Below are 19,837 nucleotides of genomic sequence, written 5' to 3'. Positions count from 1 at the left end.
TAGCTCTACTGGAATTCCATCACCTCCACTAGCTTTGTTCATAGTGATGCTTTCTAAGGCCTACTTGACTTCACATTCCAAGATGTCTGGCTCTAGATTAGTAATCACATCATCATGATTATCTGGTTCGTGAAGATCTTCTTTATACAGTTCTTCCGTGTATTCTTGCCACCTCTTCTTAATATCTTCTGCTTCTGTTAGGTCCAGATCATTTCTGTCCTTTATCGAGCCCATCTTTGCATGAAATGTTCCCTTGGTATCTCTAATTTTCTGGAAGAGACCTCTAGTCTTTCCCATTCTGTTGTTTTCCTCTATTTCTTTGCACTGATCGCTAAGAAGCCTTTCTTGTCTCTTCTTGCTATTCTTTGGGACTCTGCATTCAGATGCTTATATCTTTCCTTTTCTCCTTTGCTTTTCACCTCTCTTCTTTTCACAGCTATTTGTAAGCCCTCCTTAGACAGCCATTTTGCTTTATTGCATTTCTTTTCCATGGGGATGGTCTTGATCCCTGTCTCCTGTACCATGTCACGAACTTCATTGCTTCATTCGTCAGGCACTCTATCTATCAGATCTAGGCCCTTAAATCTATTTCTCACTTCCACTATATGTATAATCATAAGGGATTTGATTTAGGTCATACCTGAATGTTCTAACAGTTTTCCCTACTTTCTTTAATTTGAGTCTGAATTTGGTAATAAGGAGTTCATGATCTGAGCCACAGTCAGCTCCTGGTCTTGTTTTTGTTGACTGTATAGAGCTTCTCCATCTTTGGCTGCAAAGAATATAATTAGTCTGATTTCGGTGTTGACCGTCTGGAGATGTCCATGTGTAGAGTCTTCTCTTTTTTTTCCAGTTCTTGACTGTTACAAATATGAAATGACAACTTACCATGATAATGTCTTTGGCAGCAAATATGTGTTACTTATTTTCCATGTTAACCCTTGGTCTTTTATTTTCATTTGCTTAATCAAATGGTGTCTTTTGATGAACTCATTTCTTATGGAAGTATAACTTACCAACATTTTTCTGTACATTTAATGCTTCTTATATTCTTTAAAGGAGAAGGAAATGGCAACCCACTCCAGTATTTTTGCCTGGAAGATCCTATGGACGGAGGAGCCTGGTAGGCTGCAGTCCATGGGGTGGTTAAGAGTCGGAGACAACTGAGCGACTTCACTTTCACTTTTCACTTTCATGCATTGGACTGGAAATGGCAACCCGCTCCAATGTTCTTGCCTGGAGAATCCCAGGGACAGTGCAGCCTGATGGGCTGCCGTCTACTTGAAGATTGTAAAAATATTCTCTAAGAGTATCTTATGGAAATTTTATCATTTTTCTCTTGCATATTATTGTGCATTCCTTCTGGGATTGATATCTGTGTAAGATAAGGGTCAGGGTTCATATGGACATCCAACTGACTCAGAATCTTTTTCTGAAAAGACTCTTCCCCACTGCAGTGCTGCTTTCGTCATAAGCAGAAGGGCAAGTATGTCTGCCTTATTTGAGACTCTCTATCCTGTTCCATGTTATCATTTGTCTATCCTTGCACAAATACTGCATTTTCTTAATTATCATAACTTTGTAGCTGTTGTTGTTGAATCGCTATGTCATGTCTGACTCTTTGTGACCCCATGGACTACAGCACACCAGGCTTCCCTGTCCTTCACTATCTCCCTGAATTTCAAACTTTGTAGTTAGTCTGAATAATTTTAATTTACAGGAGTTACTTTATATTAACTCCTCTAATATCATTGCTTTTGTTACCAACTGTGCTGTTCATTCTTGGTTGCTTGTATTTTGCATGAATTTAGAAGTCAGCTTGTCATTTTCACCAAAAGAAAAGCTTAAGTGTATCGTTGAGATTAGACTTAAAAATTTGAGAGTAGACATAGAAATTTGAGGATGATTGACATTGACAATGTTGAGTTTTCCAAATCATTGACATAATACATCCCTCCATTTGGTTACATCCTGAATTTCACAGATTTTCCCCATCTTCTACTAGGACTTCTCCTAGGTATATCATTTTTGATGTTATGAGTATTTTTGTGAAAGTGTCCTGGCAATGAATTTTGTTTGACTTGTTTTCACCTTTAATTCTTTCAATTTTGATGCATGTTGAGACATAAAAATGTTGGGAAAACAATATAAAAATTCCTTTATGACCTTTACCTGGGTTTCTAAATGTTAGTATCAATATTTTGCTTTAATCTGTGTGTGTGTGTGTGTGTGTGTGTGTGTGTGTCCTTGCTTCTCTGTTCCCCTTCTGCCCCATTTCTTCCTGAATATGTAAATTCTTTCTGAATTCAGTTGAAGACATGATGTTCCTTTATCCTTAGACCAGTTCTGGGAATTTCCTTACAGAACCAGAGTTCAGTCAAGTCTTTAATGACTTCAGCTCCAGGTGACAGCTAATTGCAGCACTGAAAGACCCCACTGAAAGACTGCCAAACTGAGTTTTTTCCTGATTAATGACCCAAAGTTATAGGCAAAATTAAGTACATATTTTTTTCTTCAGCTACTAAGTTTTACCTTTTCATATTGATCAAATTGCCAACATCTGTCGGATCACAGAAAAAGCAAAAAAGAGTTCCAGAAAAACCTCATTGACTCTGCCAGAGGCTTTGACTTTGTGGATCACAACAATCTGTGGAAAATTCTTAAAGAAATGGAAATACTAGACCACCTACCTGCCTCCTGATAAATCTGTGCGCAGGTCAAGAAGCAACAGTTAGAATTGGACATGGAACAACAGACTGTTTCCAAATTGGGAAAGGAGTACATCAAGACTGTATATAGTCACTCTGCTTATTTAACGTATATGCAGAGTACATCGGGTGAAATGCTGGGCTGGATGAAGCACAAGCTGGAATCAAGATTGTCAGGAGAAATATCAATAATCTGAGATATGCTGATGACACCACCCTTATGGCAGAAAGTGAACAGGAACTGAACTTTCACTCTTGATGAAAGTGAAAGAGGAGAGTGAAAACGCTTGCTTAAAACTCAACATTCAAAAACATTCAAAAAACAAAGATCATGGTTTCTGGTCCCATCATTTCATGGCAAATAGATGAGGAAACAATGGGTTCCTCAGACTATTTTCTTGGGTTCCAAAATCACTGCAGATGGTGACTGCAGCCATGAAATTAAATGACGCTTCCTCCTTGGAAGAAAAGCTATGACCAACTCAGACAGCATATTAAAAAGCAGAGACATCACTTTGCTGACAAAGGTCCATCTAGTCAAAGCTGTGATTTTTCCAGTTGTTATGTATGGATGTAAGAGCTGGACCATAAAGAAAGTTGAGCACTGAAGAACTAATGCTTCTGAACTGTGGTGTTGGAGGAGACTCTTGAGAGCCCCCTGGACTGCAAGGAGGTCAAAGCAGTGGATCCTAATGGGAATTAGTCCTGAATATTCATTGGAAGAACTGATGCTGAAGCTGAATCTTCACTACTTTGGCCACCTGGTGAGAAGAGCTGACTCATTGGAAAAGACCCTGATGCTGGGAAAGCTTGAGGGCAGGAGGAAAAGAGGATGACAGAGGATGAGATGGTTGCATGGCATCACCGACTTGATGGACATGAGTTTGAGCAAGCTCCAGAAATTGGTGAAGAACAGGGAAGCCTGGCAAGCTGCAGTTAACTGGGTCACAAAGAGTTGGGCATGACTGAGGGACTGAACTGAAGTGAACAAAGTTTTTTGGAAAAACTGCCATACACAATATAACCAGAACTCTTGCTGTGTGACCTGAATTAATTGAAGAATATCCTCTGATTTTGCATTTTGATGTTTCAACTTTATGCTGAACTAATGTGAGGCTACACTTATTCTTTAGTTCTTAATTGCAGCTAACAAGTTTTTCAGCTCTAGAAGTATTTGGTTTTTGGTATCATTTCTCTGCAAGGATGCACATTTTGTCAATTAATTCCATAAGCACTTTAACCGTGGCTACATATATTCTGGTCAGGTAACTCTAGCAGCTGAACACCCTGGGAAATTCTTTCTAATGTCTCCTTTTTCCTTTCCGTTTTTCATGAGATCTATTTTATATAAGTGTTTGTTCTAAAGATATACATTGAAGAAATTGTAGAGATCCTTCAGAAAGAATTTTGTTTTGCTTTTACTTAGGGATAGATATTTTTAGGGCTTCCCTGGTGGCTCAGAGGTTAAAGCGTCTTCTTCCAATGCGGGAGACCTGGGTTTGTTCCCTGGGTCGGGAAGATTCCCTGGAGAGGAAATGGTAACCCACTCCAGTATTCTTGCCTGGAGAATCCCATGGACTGAGGAGCCTGGTGGGCTGCAGTCCACGGGGTCACAAAGAGTCGGACATGACTGAACAACTTTACTTACTTACTTAGGGATAGCTTTGGGCTTCCCTGGTGGCTAAGAGGGTAAAAAATCTGCCTGCAGTGCGGAAGACCTGGGTTTGATCCCTGGGTTGGGAAGACCCCCTGGAGGACGGCTTGGCAACCCACTCCAATATTTTTGCTTGAAAAATCCTATGGGCAGAGGATACTGGTGGGCTCTAGTCCAAGGGGTTACAAAGAGTCAGACATGACTGAGCGACTAAGCATAGCACAGGGATACATTTAGGGATACAACTTACTTAACTCATTCTTACAGCAACACTTGGGTTAAAACAGAAACTGTGGTACTGTCAGAAGCAGAACTCTCCAGGGAGAAGGTGAACACTAAGAGTATGATAACTTTACTGCTGGGTCACAGCTTTCATCTTAGGCTCCATCAGTAGGTCATTATTTTCCTTAATTCAGTTGCCTGTTCTTCAACCCTTCCAGACTTCTGATCATTGTTGTTTCTTCAGGAAACCAGACCCAGGTGCTGTCCCAGTGCAACGACTCTATGGCAGAACTAGAAGGCTCTGCGGCCTCAGTGGAGAGCACCCCCTACTGCTCAGGTGAGGGTCCCACAGAACGGAAGACCCTTCTCAACCCCTGGGGTCACTGCTCCATTGTCGCATTTCTCTCTCCTCAGAAAACAAACAGCTCCGCCTGGTGGACGGGGGTGATCCCTGTGCCGGGAGAGTGGAGATCCTTGACCAGGGCTCCTGGGGCACCATCTGTGATGACGGCTGGGACCTGGAAGATGCCCGCGTGGTGTGCAGGCAGCTGGGCTGTGGAGAAGCCCTCAATGCCACGGGGTCTGCTCACTTCGGGGCAGGATCAGGGCCCATCTGGCTGGACGACCTGAACTGCACAGGAAACGAGTCCCATGTGTGGAGGTGCCCTTCCCGGGGCTGGGGGCGGCACGACTGCAGACACAAGCAGGACGCGGGGGTCATCTGCTCAGGTCAGCGCTGCACACTGTCCACAGGCTGGGGGAGGGGTGGGGCCCTGGAGGACGACGCGGGTCTGAGCCCTGAGGGAGAGATGCTGAAAGGACCAGAGAAGGAGGCGTCCTCCCATGAAGGCTGTCTTTCCAGCAGATGTGAAGACAATGTGCTTTCACTTCCTCCTGCAGCAGCTGAGGTTCTGGTCTTTTCTTCTCAGCAGCGTTTCCTGGTAGAGCCTTTTCTCACAGTTTTTCTTGAAAGCACGGCTCTCTCTCCAGTTACATACAAAAAATTTAAACCCACGGTACTAGTTTCTGTTTGCTTCCCTAACAATTCACCAATTAGCGGGTTAAAACAGCATGTATTTATTTCCTTACTCTGCTCTAACTTAGATGTCCAGCAGGGGACTCACTGGGCTGGGATCAAGGCTTCAGCAGGGCCTTATCACTTTTGCGGCTCTAGGGGAGAATCTGTTTCTTGCCTTTTCAAACTTCTTGAAACCACCTACATTCCTTCCTTCACAGCACCCTTCATCCATTATCAGACCAGCAATGCTGCAGGCCTCCAACCATTATCCAGAGTCACATCTCTCTAGCCGGAGCTAAGAAAAGTATTCCACGTTTAAGCATAGTGGGTCTAAGGATGTGATTAGACTGGGCTCATATTGTTAATACATCATCTCACCATCCTGAGGTCCTTACCTTAATCACATCTGTAAATCCCTCTTGTCAGGTATGGTAACATATTCACAGGTTGCAGAGATTGGGATGTGGACATTTTTGGATTAATTATTATCCCTATCTCCCTAATATCCACATCACATCCCTTTGACATACTCTTTAAAGATTTCATCAGGAAGCAGGATTCAGCTGCCCCTCCCTGCCTAGTGCCCATGCAGTTTGGTCTTCCTCTCAGTTCATATCCACTACGCCATTGTGGTAGAAATATAACGACAGACACAAATGGACAAAGTCAGTTAAAAGGGAGGCGATGTCAGTCTTGTCATCTAGTGGGTATCTCTTGAACATTCAGATATGACTGTTCACCATTTCTAGAAGAAAGGAAAACCTAGAACATCCAGCAAAATTTTTACTGTGTCCTGTCTCCTCCCCTTTCAACCTTAGAGTTCCTGGCCCTCAGGATGGTGAGCGAGGACCAGCAGTGTGCTGGGTGGCTGGAAGTTTTCTACAATGGGACCTGGGGCAGTGTCTGCCGCAGCCCCATGGAAGACATCACTGTGTCCGTGATTTGCAGACAGCTTGGCTGTGGGGACAGTGGAACCCTCAACTCTTCTGTTGGTCTCAGGGAAGGTTCTAGACCCCAGTGGGTCGATGGAATCCACTGTCGGAAAACAGACACCTCTCTCTGGCAGTGTCCTTCTGACCCTTGGAATTACACTTCATGCTCTCCCAAGGAGGAAGCCTATATCTCGTGTGAAGGTGACTTACTGTCTGTTTCTGTGTGTCTGTCCCAACACTGTAGGATGCAGTGAGATTTGATATTTTAAAATCTAAATGATGAGTTTAATTTTCATTCACGAAATGATAAAAAGTGAAAATGTTAGTTGCTCAGTTGTGCTCTTTGTGACCACATGGACTGTAGCCTGCCAGGCTCCTCTGTCCTTGGGATTCTCCAGGCAAGAATGCTGGAATTGGTTACCATTCCCTTTTCCAGGGGGTCATCCTGACCCAGGTATGAAATCTGGTCTCCTACACTGAAGTCAGATTCTTTACTGTCTGAACCACCAGAGAAGCTTAAATGAGGTAAGAATGAAACTAATTTAATCCACATATTCCAACCTTGTTTGTTAAAATTTTTAATTGAGACGTAATTCTCGTAACATTATATTAGTTCTAAGTGTAAAACATAGTGTTTATGTATAAAATCACTACACATACAGTAATATTCATTACCACATGCAGTTACAATTTTTTTCTCTGATGATCCCATAAGAATTTGCATGCTGAAACTAAAACCCAGCACAACCAAATAAATACTTAATTTTAAAAGCGAGTATAGTTTTCTTCATAGCATCATAATATTTTATCCACATAAGGGCTTCTGTGGTAGGTCAACTGGTAAAGAATCCGCCTGCCATGCAGGAGACCCTGCTTTGATTCCTGAGTCTGGAAAATCTGCTGGAGAAGGATAAGCTACTCACTGCAGTATTCTTGGGCTTCCCTTGTGACTCAGCTGGTAAAGAATCTGCCTGCAATGTGGGAGACCTGGGTTTGATCCCTGGGTTGGGAAGACTCCCTGGTGAAGGGAATGGGTACCCACTCCAGTATTCTCGCCTGGAGAATTCCATGGACTCTATACTCCATGGGGCTGCAAAGAGTTGGACATGACTGAGTGACTTTCACAAACACTATGTACAAAAATATTATCTTCTTTCCTATATACTGTCTTATATCTTTCATGACAATATTTTTTCTCTAGAATGTTTTAAAATTTCTTATTTATTCATAGGAACTCTTTATAAACAAACATCACTTACTGTTTTTCTTAAATATTTTTGTAAGATTTCCCCCATATTTTACATATATTTTTAAGGTTGTATATATGTATTGGTGGGTTATGTGTCAAATCTCTAATGTTTTACTTTTTTGATGTCTCCCTTTAGTGCAATGTTTCAAATGCCATTTTTTATCTCAAAATAACATTGAATCATTTTATTTTCTGCAAACAATTTTATAGTTCCACTAGAGAATATTCAAAACCTAATTTCAAATTATTTATTTATCTGAATTTATTTTATTATTTGTGATGATGTAACATCATCACAAGGTAAGAATTGCATTTTAGATATGTGATATCTTAGCTCCATCACAAAATAAAAGCACATGGTTTCATGAGTTCATGGATATGACATCAAAAGTACAGGCAACAAAGCAAAAATGGACAAGAGTGAATATATCAAACTAAAAAGCTTCCACAAAGCAAATGAAAGATCAACAGAGTGAAAAAGCAAGCTAGCACAAATTATATAAGGTTTTAATTTCCAAAAATAGTAAGGAACTCCTATAACTTAAGAGAAAAAAAACCCAACAAACTGAAAACCTAATAACTCAATTAAAAAATTGGCCAAGGGCTTGAATAGACATTTCTCTAAAGAAGACATACAAATGGCAATAGGTATATGAAAATATGCTTGACATTGTCAGTCATTAGGGAAATGTAAATTAAAACCAGAAAGAGATATCATCTCACACATGTCAGAATGACTGTTTTTTTTTTTTTTCTTTTAAAGACACTTAGTGTTGGCAAGGCTGTGGAGAAATTGACACTTTATCTGTACTTATCCACATTAAATGTATAAAGTGTACTAATAAAACTATGTAATCCAGGGGCTAAATCTCTGGGCTTTCACTGTCATGGGTCCAGGTTCAACCCTGACCTGGGAACTATGAGCCCATGAGCAACAGCACAGCCAAAAAACAAACAAACAACAGCACAAAAAGTATGACAGAAATATCTGTATGATTTATACTGATGTCCCTTTTCATTCTTGGTATTGTTAGCTGCATTTTCTCTCTGCTCTGCATTAGTATTGCTCAGTGTTCATCAATTTTCAATGAGCCACGTTTAAAGGGTTTTCTTCCATATTTTCTATCTTATGCTTACCTTCTTTTCCATTAATTTTTGTTCCTTTTTAAATTAACCCCAACATTCTACATTCTTTAGACTTTCTCATCTAGTTTCTTAATTGGAAGCTTACTTTTTTTCACTTTCAGTCTTTCCTCTTCTCTAAATCTAGGCTATAAACTTCCCTTAGGCACTACTTGAGTTTTATTAGAAAAGAATTTATCATACAATTATTTTGTGTTTATTATCAATATTTCACAATATTTTGTAAGTTTTAAATTTATTCCCAGAGTCAGGTGGTGTTTGGAAGGATCTTGCTGAATTTCCCCAAATAGAGGTGGCTATAACTATTTCCTTATTAGTTCTTAATTTTATTCCACTGTGGTCAGAGTAAATATTCTGTATGAATTCAAAGAGTGAAAGATTTTGTCCTATTATGTGGTCATTTTGGTAAAAGTTCCGAGTGCATGTACAGTAATGTGAACTCTTGCGGTGTTGGGTGCGTTGCTCTATGTGTTACTTAGTTAAATGTGCTGACTCTGTTGTTGTACATCTACTGAATTCTTCTCTGTTTTTAGTATGTTTGGTCTGCATGCTATTGAAAAAGATCTGGTAATAATCCCCCATTTTGATTGTGATTTTGTCTATTTCTTCTTTTCACTCTGTCAAGTATGTTTCTAAGTTATGTTCTGTTACCTTGAATTTTGTTGTCTAAAATATCTTTATTAAGGGTGCATCTCATTATAATCATGAAAATTCCCTCTGTAATTCAGTGTATCTTGGCTTAAAGTCTACTTTCTGGGACATCGATATAGCTACTCCAGTTTTGTTACAGTTAGTACATTTTTTCCATCATTTTACTTTCAACCATTCTTTGCTTTCATAATATAAGGTGGGCATTTTGCAAGTAACATTTGTGTCAATGTTGTTTTATCTTAATCCATTCACTGTGAATGCAACTACTGATATTGATGTGTTGGTATCTGCCATTTGCTTTTAATTGATCCACATGCTTTATGTTCCTTTTTGTCTCCTTTTTTTCCCCTCCTTTTGTATTAAATAAATCTGTTATTATTCCAGATTTTCCTTTTTCCTTTTGATTTTCAGCACCTTTACTAGGAGTGGGGGTTTTCATACTCTTCCATTTATTTTTTTAGAAAGTTCTCTATTGTTGTATCTTCAGATATTACTTCTGCAGTTCTGTCTGTCTGTCTCTGTATCTCTTCTCCCCCTCCTCCTCCTCTTTCTTCTCTTTCTCATCTCTCATCGTTCAGTTCAGTTCAGTTCATTTCAGTTGCTCAATCGAATCTGACTCTTTGCGACCCCATGAATCGCAGCACGCCAGGCCTCTCTGTCCATCACCATCTCATGGAGTTCACTCAGATTCACGTCCATCGAGTCAGTGATGCCATCCAGCTATCTCATCCTCTGTCGTCCCCTTCTCCTCCTGCCCCCAATCCCTCCCGGCATCAAAGTTTTTTCCAGTGAGTCAACTCTTCACATGAGGTGGCCAATGTACTGGAGTTTCAGCTTTAGCATCATTCCTTCCAAAGAAATCCCAGGGCTAATCTCCCTCAGAATGGACTGGTTGGATCTCCTTGCAGTCCAAGGGACTCTCAAGAGTCTTCTCCAATACCACAGTTCAAAAGCATCAATTCTTTGGCGCTCAGCCTTCTTCACAGTCCAACTCTCACATCCATACATGACCACAGGAAAAACCATACCCTTGACTAGACGGACCTTAGTTGGCAAAGTAATGTCTCTGCTTTTGAATATGCTGTCTAGGTTGGGCATAACTTTTCTTCCAAGGAGCAAGCGTCTTTTAATTTCATGGCTGCACATGCTTGGGGCTGGTGCATGGGGATGACCCAGAGAGATGTTGTGGGGAGGGAGGTGGGAGGGGGGGTCATGTTTGGGAACGCATGTAATAATTAAAGATTTTAAAATTAAAAAAATAAATAAATTAAAAAAAAATAATTTCATGGCTGCAGTCACTGGACTCCTCTAAATCACTATATTCTAAGTTCTATATAAAATTCTTTTAACCTATTCATTCACTTTTTAAACCTAGGTATTTTATTTTAGGTTGGCAATAGTTCCTAGACATTTTTATTTATTCATGATTATTTGTTATTTTTTTCATCTTTTTACCTGCTTATTCTCTTCTTCTCTCTTTTCCCCTAAATACATTGATTGTACTTTAAACCCTTATCTGCTGAGTCCAGCATTTGTATCATGTGTGTCTCTGCATTCTCTTATCTTTTTTCACTTTGGTCATTTGTCATGTTATCTTAGCTTCTAAAATGTCATGTCATTTTTTATTGGATGCTATAAATTATATATGAAAAAGTAAGATACTCCTGATACATTTTCTAACACCTGAAAGGATTTACCCTTTGTTTTCCTAGGCAGGTAGGGGGAAGGGGTGTGTATCACTCAAACATCTAAATATAAGCTAAAACTGAGCTGTAACAAGTATGGATTGCAGTTTTGGTAGCGCTCAGTCCACCTCTGATTTCTCTGTCCCTATGACATAGCCTTTCAGAGATTTCAGTTCAGAGCCTATATTCTTTGGTAGGTAAGTACCCAAAATAATGAAAAAGACTGCTTTCCAAGTCTTTTTTATATAGTTCTCTAGCTTCCTGCCCTTCACAGCTTATATACTGGGCAAAGCCTTGAGGAGAAAACCTGCTGTGTGAGAGAGGCTCTCAAAAGTCTAATTTTGTCTCTCCAGCACCAGGTAACCCCCAGATTATGCTGGCTTCCTGTCACAACAGTAGTCCTCTGCTTGTCTGAGTCCAGATTCTGCATCATTAAATTATGCAATGAATTGGCAAATTCCCACAGAGAAAAAGAAGCTATAGATCTTGGACTAACATTGAAATAATCTCCACTCTTTAGAATTTTGGCATATTTAGTCCATGTTGTGTTAACAAATGTTGAATACATTTACTGTTTCTTAAAACACATTTTCCATCTTTTAAAGTTGTATCTAGAAAGAGCCAGCAAGACACATTGGCCTGCTGTGAACTCCATTCTCCCTGGAAGTGAAAAATTTTAGGTTTAATTCTCTACCTCATTATTTATTTAAAGCGCAGCACTGGTAGACATTATTTAATCTTTCTTTACCTACTTTTTTTTTTTAAACCTTTCCTCCTACTTTTCAACGTTATTAGTTCTCTTGCCACTGCTATAAGAAACCAGACCCAGCTGCTGCCCCAGTGCAATGCTGCCGCTGCTGCTGCTAAGTCGCTTCAGTTGTGTCCGACTCTTAGCGACCCCATGGACTGCAGCCTACCAGGCTCCTCTTTACATGGGATTGTCCAGGCAAGAGTACTGAGTGGGTTGCCATTGCCTTCTGCACGAGTGCAAAGACTCCATATCAGAACCAGGAGTCTGCAGCCTCAGAGGAGAGCGCCTCCTATTGCTCAGGTGAGGGTCCCACGGGACAGACGACCCTTCTCATTCTCCAGGTCAACGCCCCGTGTCCCATTTCTCTCTCCTCAGGTAGCAGACAGCTCCGCCTGGTGGAAGGAGGTGGTCCCTGCGCCGGGAGAGTGGAGATCCTGGACCAGGGCTCCTGGGGCACCATCTGTGATTACAGCTGGGACCTGGATGATGCCCACGTGGTGTGCAGACAACTGGGCTGTGGAAAAGCCCTCCAAGCCACTGTCTCTTCTTCCTTTGGGGCGGGATCAGGGCCCATTTGGCTGGGCAACTTGAAGTGCACAGGAAAGGAGTCCCACGTGTGGAGGTGCCCTTCCTGGGGCTGGGGGAAGCACGACTGCGATCACAGCGAGGATGCAGGAGTCATCTGCTCAGGTATGGTCAGTTCATGCCCACCAGCGGGGAGAATGGAAAGTTCCAAGAAAGCTGGTGTCCGATTAGAGGGACAGTCGGGGACGGGTGGGCTAGAGAGGACTGAGACAACGACCCATCCTCCCTGAGTGCCCTGTAGCTGTGAGCAATGAGCTTCATATACTTTCCTCTTACAAGTCTCTGCTATTCTGTTCTTCTCCAGTGCTCTTACCTGACACTAAAATAGCTTTACTTATTCTCCCAGTTAAATAAACCCTCATCATTTCTTTTTCATAATTCACTTTTTGTAAGAGTGAAACATTTGCTAACAGCCACATGCACACTCCCTTTGCACAGGAAGACTATGAGAGGCAGGGACAAAAAATGAGGATGTACTTTCTTGGATGGAGTTGTTTCTATACAAACAGTGTGAGACATTATTTTGCACTAGGTTAGTATGAGTGGAGGCTACCCCTACAATAGCAGGATATCATTTACATGTATAGAGGGTATCCCTACAGAGGATATCATTTAACAGATCAGAGATTCTAATGGATTTGTGCCAGATTTCAAGTCTCCTTTGCAAATTTAGACATAAATGTTCATAGTTCTTTGATGGTAGAGAATTGTTGATGGAATGCTCTGAGTCATATATTCTTCCATTGTTACTAGAAAAGTCTTCCTCTCAAATTTTTCCTTTAAAATATCTGTATAAATGCAAACTTTGGAGGAACACTTAGCCATGTACTGACAAGTCCAAGGTGGAGGTAATAAAACTTGAATTTCTGTGTTTTATTTTAAGAGATTATATAGTTTATATTTGATGACTTCAATGATATAAGAGAATTGCATTTGAGGGCTTATTTGGAGTAAGTGGACAAATATAATTTTTGAAGAAGGTGGAAAAGATTTCATAGTAGCTGGGAGGAAGGAGAATGGCAATGGGAGCTGATGAAGGCAAGTGTGAGGTTCTCTGAGCAGCACTGAGGGACCAAGTGTGGTGTGAAGGATGCTACGTGTGGCTAAGGACACAGGATGTGTACGCAGCAAGAAACCAGACAAGGATATGTCTTCACTATATTTAATATCTTTACTCACATCGGCCTTCTAGTTAATAATTTTCTTGGAATTATCACACACTTATTCTTCCATGGAAACTTTAAAATCAAGTAGAAAATAAAAAAGATATACTTTATTTCAGAAGTCTCTATCCTGGTATGCATAAGACTTTATTGATTATTCAGCATATATTTGAATATTTCACAGGTATCAGGGTATATAAAACAGAACAGAAGAAATACCTTTTTCTTGTTCTTTCTAAATTTTTAATCTCATAGAATTATTATAACAATATCAATAACCTCAGATATGCAGATGATACCACCCTAATGGCAGAAAGTAAAGAGGAGCAGAGGAGAGACTCTTGATGAAAGTGGAAGAGAAGAGTGAAAAAGCGGCTTGAAATTCCACATTCAAAAAACTAATATCATGGCATCCAGTCCCATCACTTCATGGCAACGAGATGAGGGAAAAATGGAAACAGCAACAGACTTTATTTTCTTGGGCTCCAAAATCACTGCAGACTGTGACTGCAGCCGTGAAATTAAAAGACACTTGCTCCTTGGAAGAAAAGCTTTGACAAACCTAGACAGCATGTTAAAAAGCAGAGACACTACTTTGTGACAAATGTCCATATAGTCAAAGCTATGCTTTTTTTCCAGTAGTTATGTATGGACGTGAGAGTTGGATCATAAAGAAGGCTGAGTGCTGAAGAATTGATGCTTTTGAACTGTGGTGCTGGAAGACTCTGGAGAGTCCCTTGGACAGCGAGGAGATAAAATCAGTCAATCCTAGAGGAAATCAACCCTGAATAACTCATTGGAAGGATGTATGCTGGAACTGAAGCTCCAGTACTTTGGCCACATGATAAGAAGAAATGACCCATTGGAAAAGACCCCGAGGTTGGGAAAGATTGAAGACCAGAGAAGAAGGGGACGACAGAGGATGAGATGGTTGGATGGCATCACTAACTCAATGGACATGAGTTTGAGTAAACTCAGGGAGATAGTGAAGGACAGGGAAGCCTGGAGTGCTGCAGTCCATGGGGTCACAAACAGTCGGACACGACTGAGTGACTGAGCAACAAAAACAACCAGTTAAATAAAAATGCTTTAATTAGAATGCATAGCCTGTGACCAAACTCCCAGCCAGAGGAGGCTAGGGGTCCTGACCCAGGCCTCTCTGGGGAGATGAAAGTGGATTAATAATAAGAGGCAAGCAGATCAGACTTCCCTCATCATTCATTCTTATATCAGTGGTCAGGCTAATCCTTCAATTCTTTAATTTCTGTGGTGTCTTTTCTGTACTCTCCTGCTCTCTATAGTAGATTTTTATTCTGTTACATCATTCTTTTTGAGACTTCAAAGTTCACATACTTATGCAATCAGAGTCCTTGACCAGGACAGATTCCACCATTATGTACATAACCATGAGCACACTCAGAAGCCAGGAAAATTATTTTAAAAATTATTCTTTATGATGTGCAGGTTTTTTTTCCCATTGGATTACCTTTTCTCTGTCCAAATAGGGTCCCTGAAGGATGAAATCATGATCATGAATCTTTTCCTTGGTCTCTCTTATACTCTGTCCACTCCCCGTTTAACCTACCACTCACCCCACCTCACTGCCTAGAGAAGCTCTTCCCTTTTGGAGTGTCCTTTCCATCTATTTGTAGCTCTTAAGATCATTTCTTCTTTTCTGCATTGGGGGAATTGGGAAAGGGTAGCAGTGTTAGGTGGCAAATGGGAGAAGCACAGGGGATAAAAGGTGTTAAAATCTTGTTGAACAAGTATTTCATTTCCAAGTCTGTTTCATCACTGTTGAAGTTTCTGCAATTTAGAAATCTCTAAAATATATACGACTTGTTTGCACTCTGCTATCTTCCCCTCACTCTCCTTTTTCATAGCTTACTGGCTTCTTATCTCAGAAATCCAAATAGGAAAGGAATATGCAGTTGGCATATAGACAGGGTTCAGTTCGGTTCAGTTCAGTCCAGTTCAGTCGCTCAGTTGTGTCTGACTCTTTGCGACCCCATGAATCGCAGCACACCAGGCCTCCGTGTCCATCACCAACTCCCGGAATTCACCCAAACTCACGTTCATCGAGTTGGCGATGCCATCCAGCTATCTCATCCTCTGTCGTCCCCTTCTCCTCCTGACCTCAATCCCTCTCAGCATCACAGTCTTCCAATGAGTCAACTCTTCGCATCAGGTGGCCAAAGTACTGGAGTTTCAGCTTTAGCATCATTCCTTCCAGAGAACACCCAGGGCTGATCTCCTTTAGAATGGACTGGTTGGACCTCCTTGCAGTCCAAGGGACTCTCAAGAGTCTTCTCCAACACCACAGCTCAAAAGCATCAGTTCTTCTGTGTATTCTTGCCACCTCTTCTGCTTCTGTTAGGTCCATACCATTTCTGTCCTTTATGGAGCCCATGTTTGCATGAAATGTTCCCTTGGTATCTCTAATTTTCTTGAAGAGATCTCTAGTCTTTCCCATTCTGTTGTTTTCCTCTGAATACATTAAATTATCATCACTCCTTCACATTTGCTAAGAATCTCATGTCTAGGATGAAGTACTCAACTAACTCAGTTGTCTTGCATAATCCCATTGAGACTTCACTTTCTCTCAGGTGTGTTCATAAATCCTAGGTTTTTAAGAAAGATGGCTAGGATCATTCCCTCCCTCTCCTATGACTCTCTGAGTTTTCATCATTTCCAAACTTATCTGTGAACAACTTCTTTCACAATTAGGTTACCTAATTGTGACCTAATGCCTGCACTCAGATCCAGCCTGCATGATGTTCTCATCCCCAGTGACTTGAATATTGGCTCAGAGAAAACTGCCCAAAATTCTAGCCCCAGAAATTTCAGGATGACCTTCTAAACTTCTCTGGCTCTTAGGCCTCTAAGCTCTCGAATCCCATGATCTTTTTTCACTCTCAGTTAGTTCAGCTATGCACTCAAGTTTGAATGTTTTCCACTGTGCAGTTTCTTTGGGCCTTGAAGTTTCCAGGCCCCCAGATAAGAATTAACATTCCTAACCAATATATATTCTTGGATTCAGCCCTTCCAAACTGACCCTGCAATCCTTCTGGATATCTCTTCAGAAACTTGCTCATGAAAATGCAATTTGACAATGACAGTCAATTTCTCTCTTCGTATCCCGTCTTATTCCACTGTGGAAAGAAAAACATTCCCACCATTGCTAGTGAGATGTTGTTTCCAATGCCAAGCCAGGTTCATGAACACTCACTGGGTTTGTTGTTCTTTGTTTCTCTTAGGATTTGTACATCTGGCTGGAGGGGATGATCCCTGCTCAGGGCGAGTAGAAGTGTATTCTGGAGAAGCCTGGATCCCAGTGTCTGATGGAAACTTCACACTCCCCACTGCCCAGGTCATCTGTGCAGAGCTGGGGTGTGGCAAGGCTGTGTCTGTCCTGGGACAAGTACCCTTCAGAGAGTCCGATGGCCAGGTCTGGGCTGAAGAGTTCAGGTGTGAGGGGGAGGAGCCTAAGCTCTGGTGGTGTCCTAGAGTGCCCTGTCCAGGGGGCACTTGTCACCACAGTGGAGCTATTCAGGTTGTCTGTTCAGGTGAGATGCACGTCAGGATTTAGCCTCTGTGTACACTCACTTCAAGCTAAAAAAGAAATAAGATTTTTCTGAAATCCTGTCTGTTTCTATCAGTGTACACAGATGTCCGGCTCATGACAAACGGCTCCTCTCAGTGTGAGGGGCAGGTGGAGATGAACATTTCTGGACGATGGAGAGCACTCTGTGCCTCCCACTGGAGTCTGGCCAATGCCAATGTTGTCTGTCATCAGCTCGGCTGTGGAGTCGCCATCTCCACCCCAAACAGAGCAGAAGGAAGTGATCAACTCTGGAAAGCCCGGTTTCACTGCTCAGGGACTGAGTCCTTCCTGTGGAAATGCCCTGTGACTGCCCTGGGTGTTCCTGACTGTTCCCATGGCAACACGGCGTCTGTGATTTGCTCAGGTAAGAGAGGGAAGGACTACTATACTTAGGATGCTCCTGGAGTGAAATTTCCCCAGAGCAGAGAGTAAGGGAAAATAGGCTTAAAAAGAAAGATATTTCGTAGTGAAATGTTTAATCTTGTTACTGAACTCGGTTTTCAGCTGCTCATTACTCAAGAACCCAACACTGAGAGACAAGTGTGGGGTAAAATTAAAGACAGCTTTGTTGAGGAAAGTTTTGTCTGGGGAGGCCTTACAAATAGCTGTGAAAAGAAGAGAGGCAAAAAACAAAGGAGAAAAGGAAAGATATAAGCATCTGAATTCAGAGTCCCAAAGGATAGCAAGAAGAGATAAGAAAGCCTTCTTCAGCGAACAAGGCAAAGAAATAGAGGAAAACAACAGAATGGGAAAGACTAGAGATCTCTTCAAGAAAATTAGAAATACCAAGGGAACATTTCATGCAAAGATGGGCTCGATAAAGGACAGAAATGATCTGAACCTAACAGAAGCAGAAGATAGTAAGAAGAGGTGGAAAGAATACACAGAAGAACTGTACAAAGAAGATCTTCACGACCCAGATAATCATGATGATGTGATCACTAATCTAGAGCCAGACATCCTGGAATGTGAAGTCAAGTGGGCCTTAGAAAGCATCACTATGAACAAAGCTAGTGGAGGTGATGGAATTCCAGTTGAGCTGTTTCAAATTCTGAAAGATGATGCTGTGAAAGTGCTGCACTCAATATGCCAGCAAATTTGGAAAACTCAGCAGTGGTCCACAGGACTGGAAAAGGTCAGTTTTCATTCCAATCTCAAAGAAAGGCAATGCCAAAGAATGCTCAAACTACTGCACAATTGCACTCATCTCACATGCTAGTAAAGTAATGCTCAAAATTCTCCAAGCCAGGCTTCAGCAAGACGTGAACCGTGAACTTCCTGATGTTCAAGCTGGTTTTAGAAAAAGCAGAGGAACCAGAGATCAAATTGCCAACATCTGCTGGATCATGGAAAAAGCATGAGAGTTCCAGAAAAACATCGATTTCTGCTTTATTGACTATGCCAAAGCCTTTGACTGTGTGGATCACAATAAACTGGGGAAAATTCTGAGAGAGATGGGAATACCAGACCACCTGACCTGCCTCTTGAGAAATCTGTATGCAGGTCAGGAAGCAACAGTTAGAACTGGACATGGAACAACAGACTGGTTCCAAATAGGAAAAGGAGTCCGTCAAGGCTGTATATGGTCACCCTGCTTATTTAACTTATATGCAGAGTACATCATGAGAATCACTGGACTGGAAGAAACACAAGCTGGACTCAAGATTGCTGGGAGAAATATCAATAACCTCAGATATGCAGACGACACTGCCCTTATGGCAGAAAGTGAAGAGGAACTAAAAAGCCTCTTGATGGAAGTGAAAGAGGAGAGTGAAAAAGTTGGCTTAAAGCTCAACATTTAGAAAACGAAGATCGTGGCATCCAGTCCCATCACTTCATGGCAAATAGATGGGGAAACAGTGGAAACAGTGTCAGACTTTTTTTTTTTTTTGGGCTCCAAATCACTGCAGATGGTGCTTGCAGCCATGGAATTAAAAGATGCTTACTCCTTGGAAGAAGGGTTATGACCAACCTAGATAGCATATTCAAAAGCAGAGACATTACTTTGCCAACTAAGGTCTGTCTAGTCAAGGCTATGGTTTTTCCTGTGGTCATGTATGGATGTGAGAGGTGGACTGTGAAGAAGGCTGAGCGCCGAAGAGTTTGATGCTTTTGAACTGTGGTGTTGGAGAAGACTCTTGAGAGTCCCTTGGACTGCAAGGAGATCCAACCAGTCCATTCTGAAGGAGATCAGCCCTGAGATTTCTTTGGAAGGAATGATGCTAAAGCTGAAACTCCAGTAGTTTGGACACCTGATGCGAAGAGTTGACTCATTGGAAAAGACTCTGATGCTGGGAGGGATTGGGGGCAGGAGGAGAAGGGGACGACAGGATGAGATGGCTGGATGGCATCACTGACTTGATGAATGTGAGTTTGAGTGAACTCCGGGAGTTGGTGATGGACAGGGAGGCCTGGTGTGCTGCAATTCATGGGGTCGCAAGGGTCGGACACAACTGAGCGACTGAACTGAAC

General features: G+C 41.6%; 1 protein-coding gene across 1 annotated transcript in view; it reads left to right on the top strand.

Moving 5' to 3' along the window:
• Window positions 1–19,837, top strand: part of LOC114113798 (antigen WC1.1-like) — a 59,462-nt gene that overhangs the window by 18,122 nt on the left and 21,503 nt on the right. The window contains exons 5-10 of the mRNA XM_042247611.2: window positions 4,829–4,921; window positions 4,999–5,313; window positions 6,421–6,735; window positions 12,389–12,703; window positions 17,019–17,327; window positions 17,421–17,729. Coding sequence (XP_042103545.2) covers window positions 4,829–4,921; window positions 4,999–5,313; window positions 6,421–6,735; window positions 12,389–12,703; window positions 17,019–17,327; window positions 17,421–17,729 — 1,656 coding nt within the window. The remainder of the gene's footprint in view (window positions 1–4,828; window positions 4,922–4,998; window positions 5,314–6,420; window positions 6,736–12,388; window positions 12,704–17,018; window positions 17,328–17,420; window positions 17,730–19,837) is intronic.

Source organism: Ovis aries, chromosome 3, assembly GCF_016772045.2.
Source record: "Ovis aries strain OAR_USU_Benz2616 breed Rambouillet chromosome 3, ARS-UI_Ramb_v3.0, whole genome shotgun sequence".
NCBI lineage: Eukaryota > Metazoa > Chordata > Mammalia > Artiodactyla > Bovidae > Ovis > Ovis aries.
The sequence above is the reverse complement of the archived record's forward strand: the minus strand, read 5'-3'. Positions and strand labels throughout refer to the sequence as shown.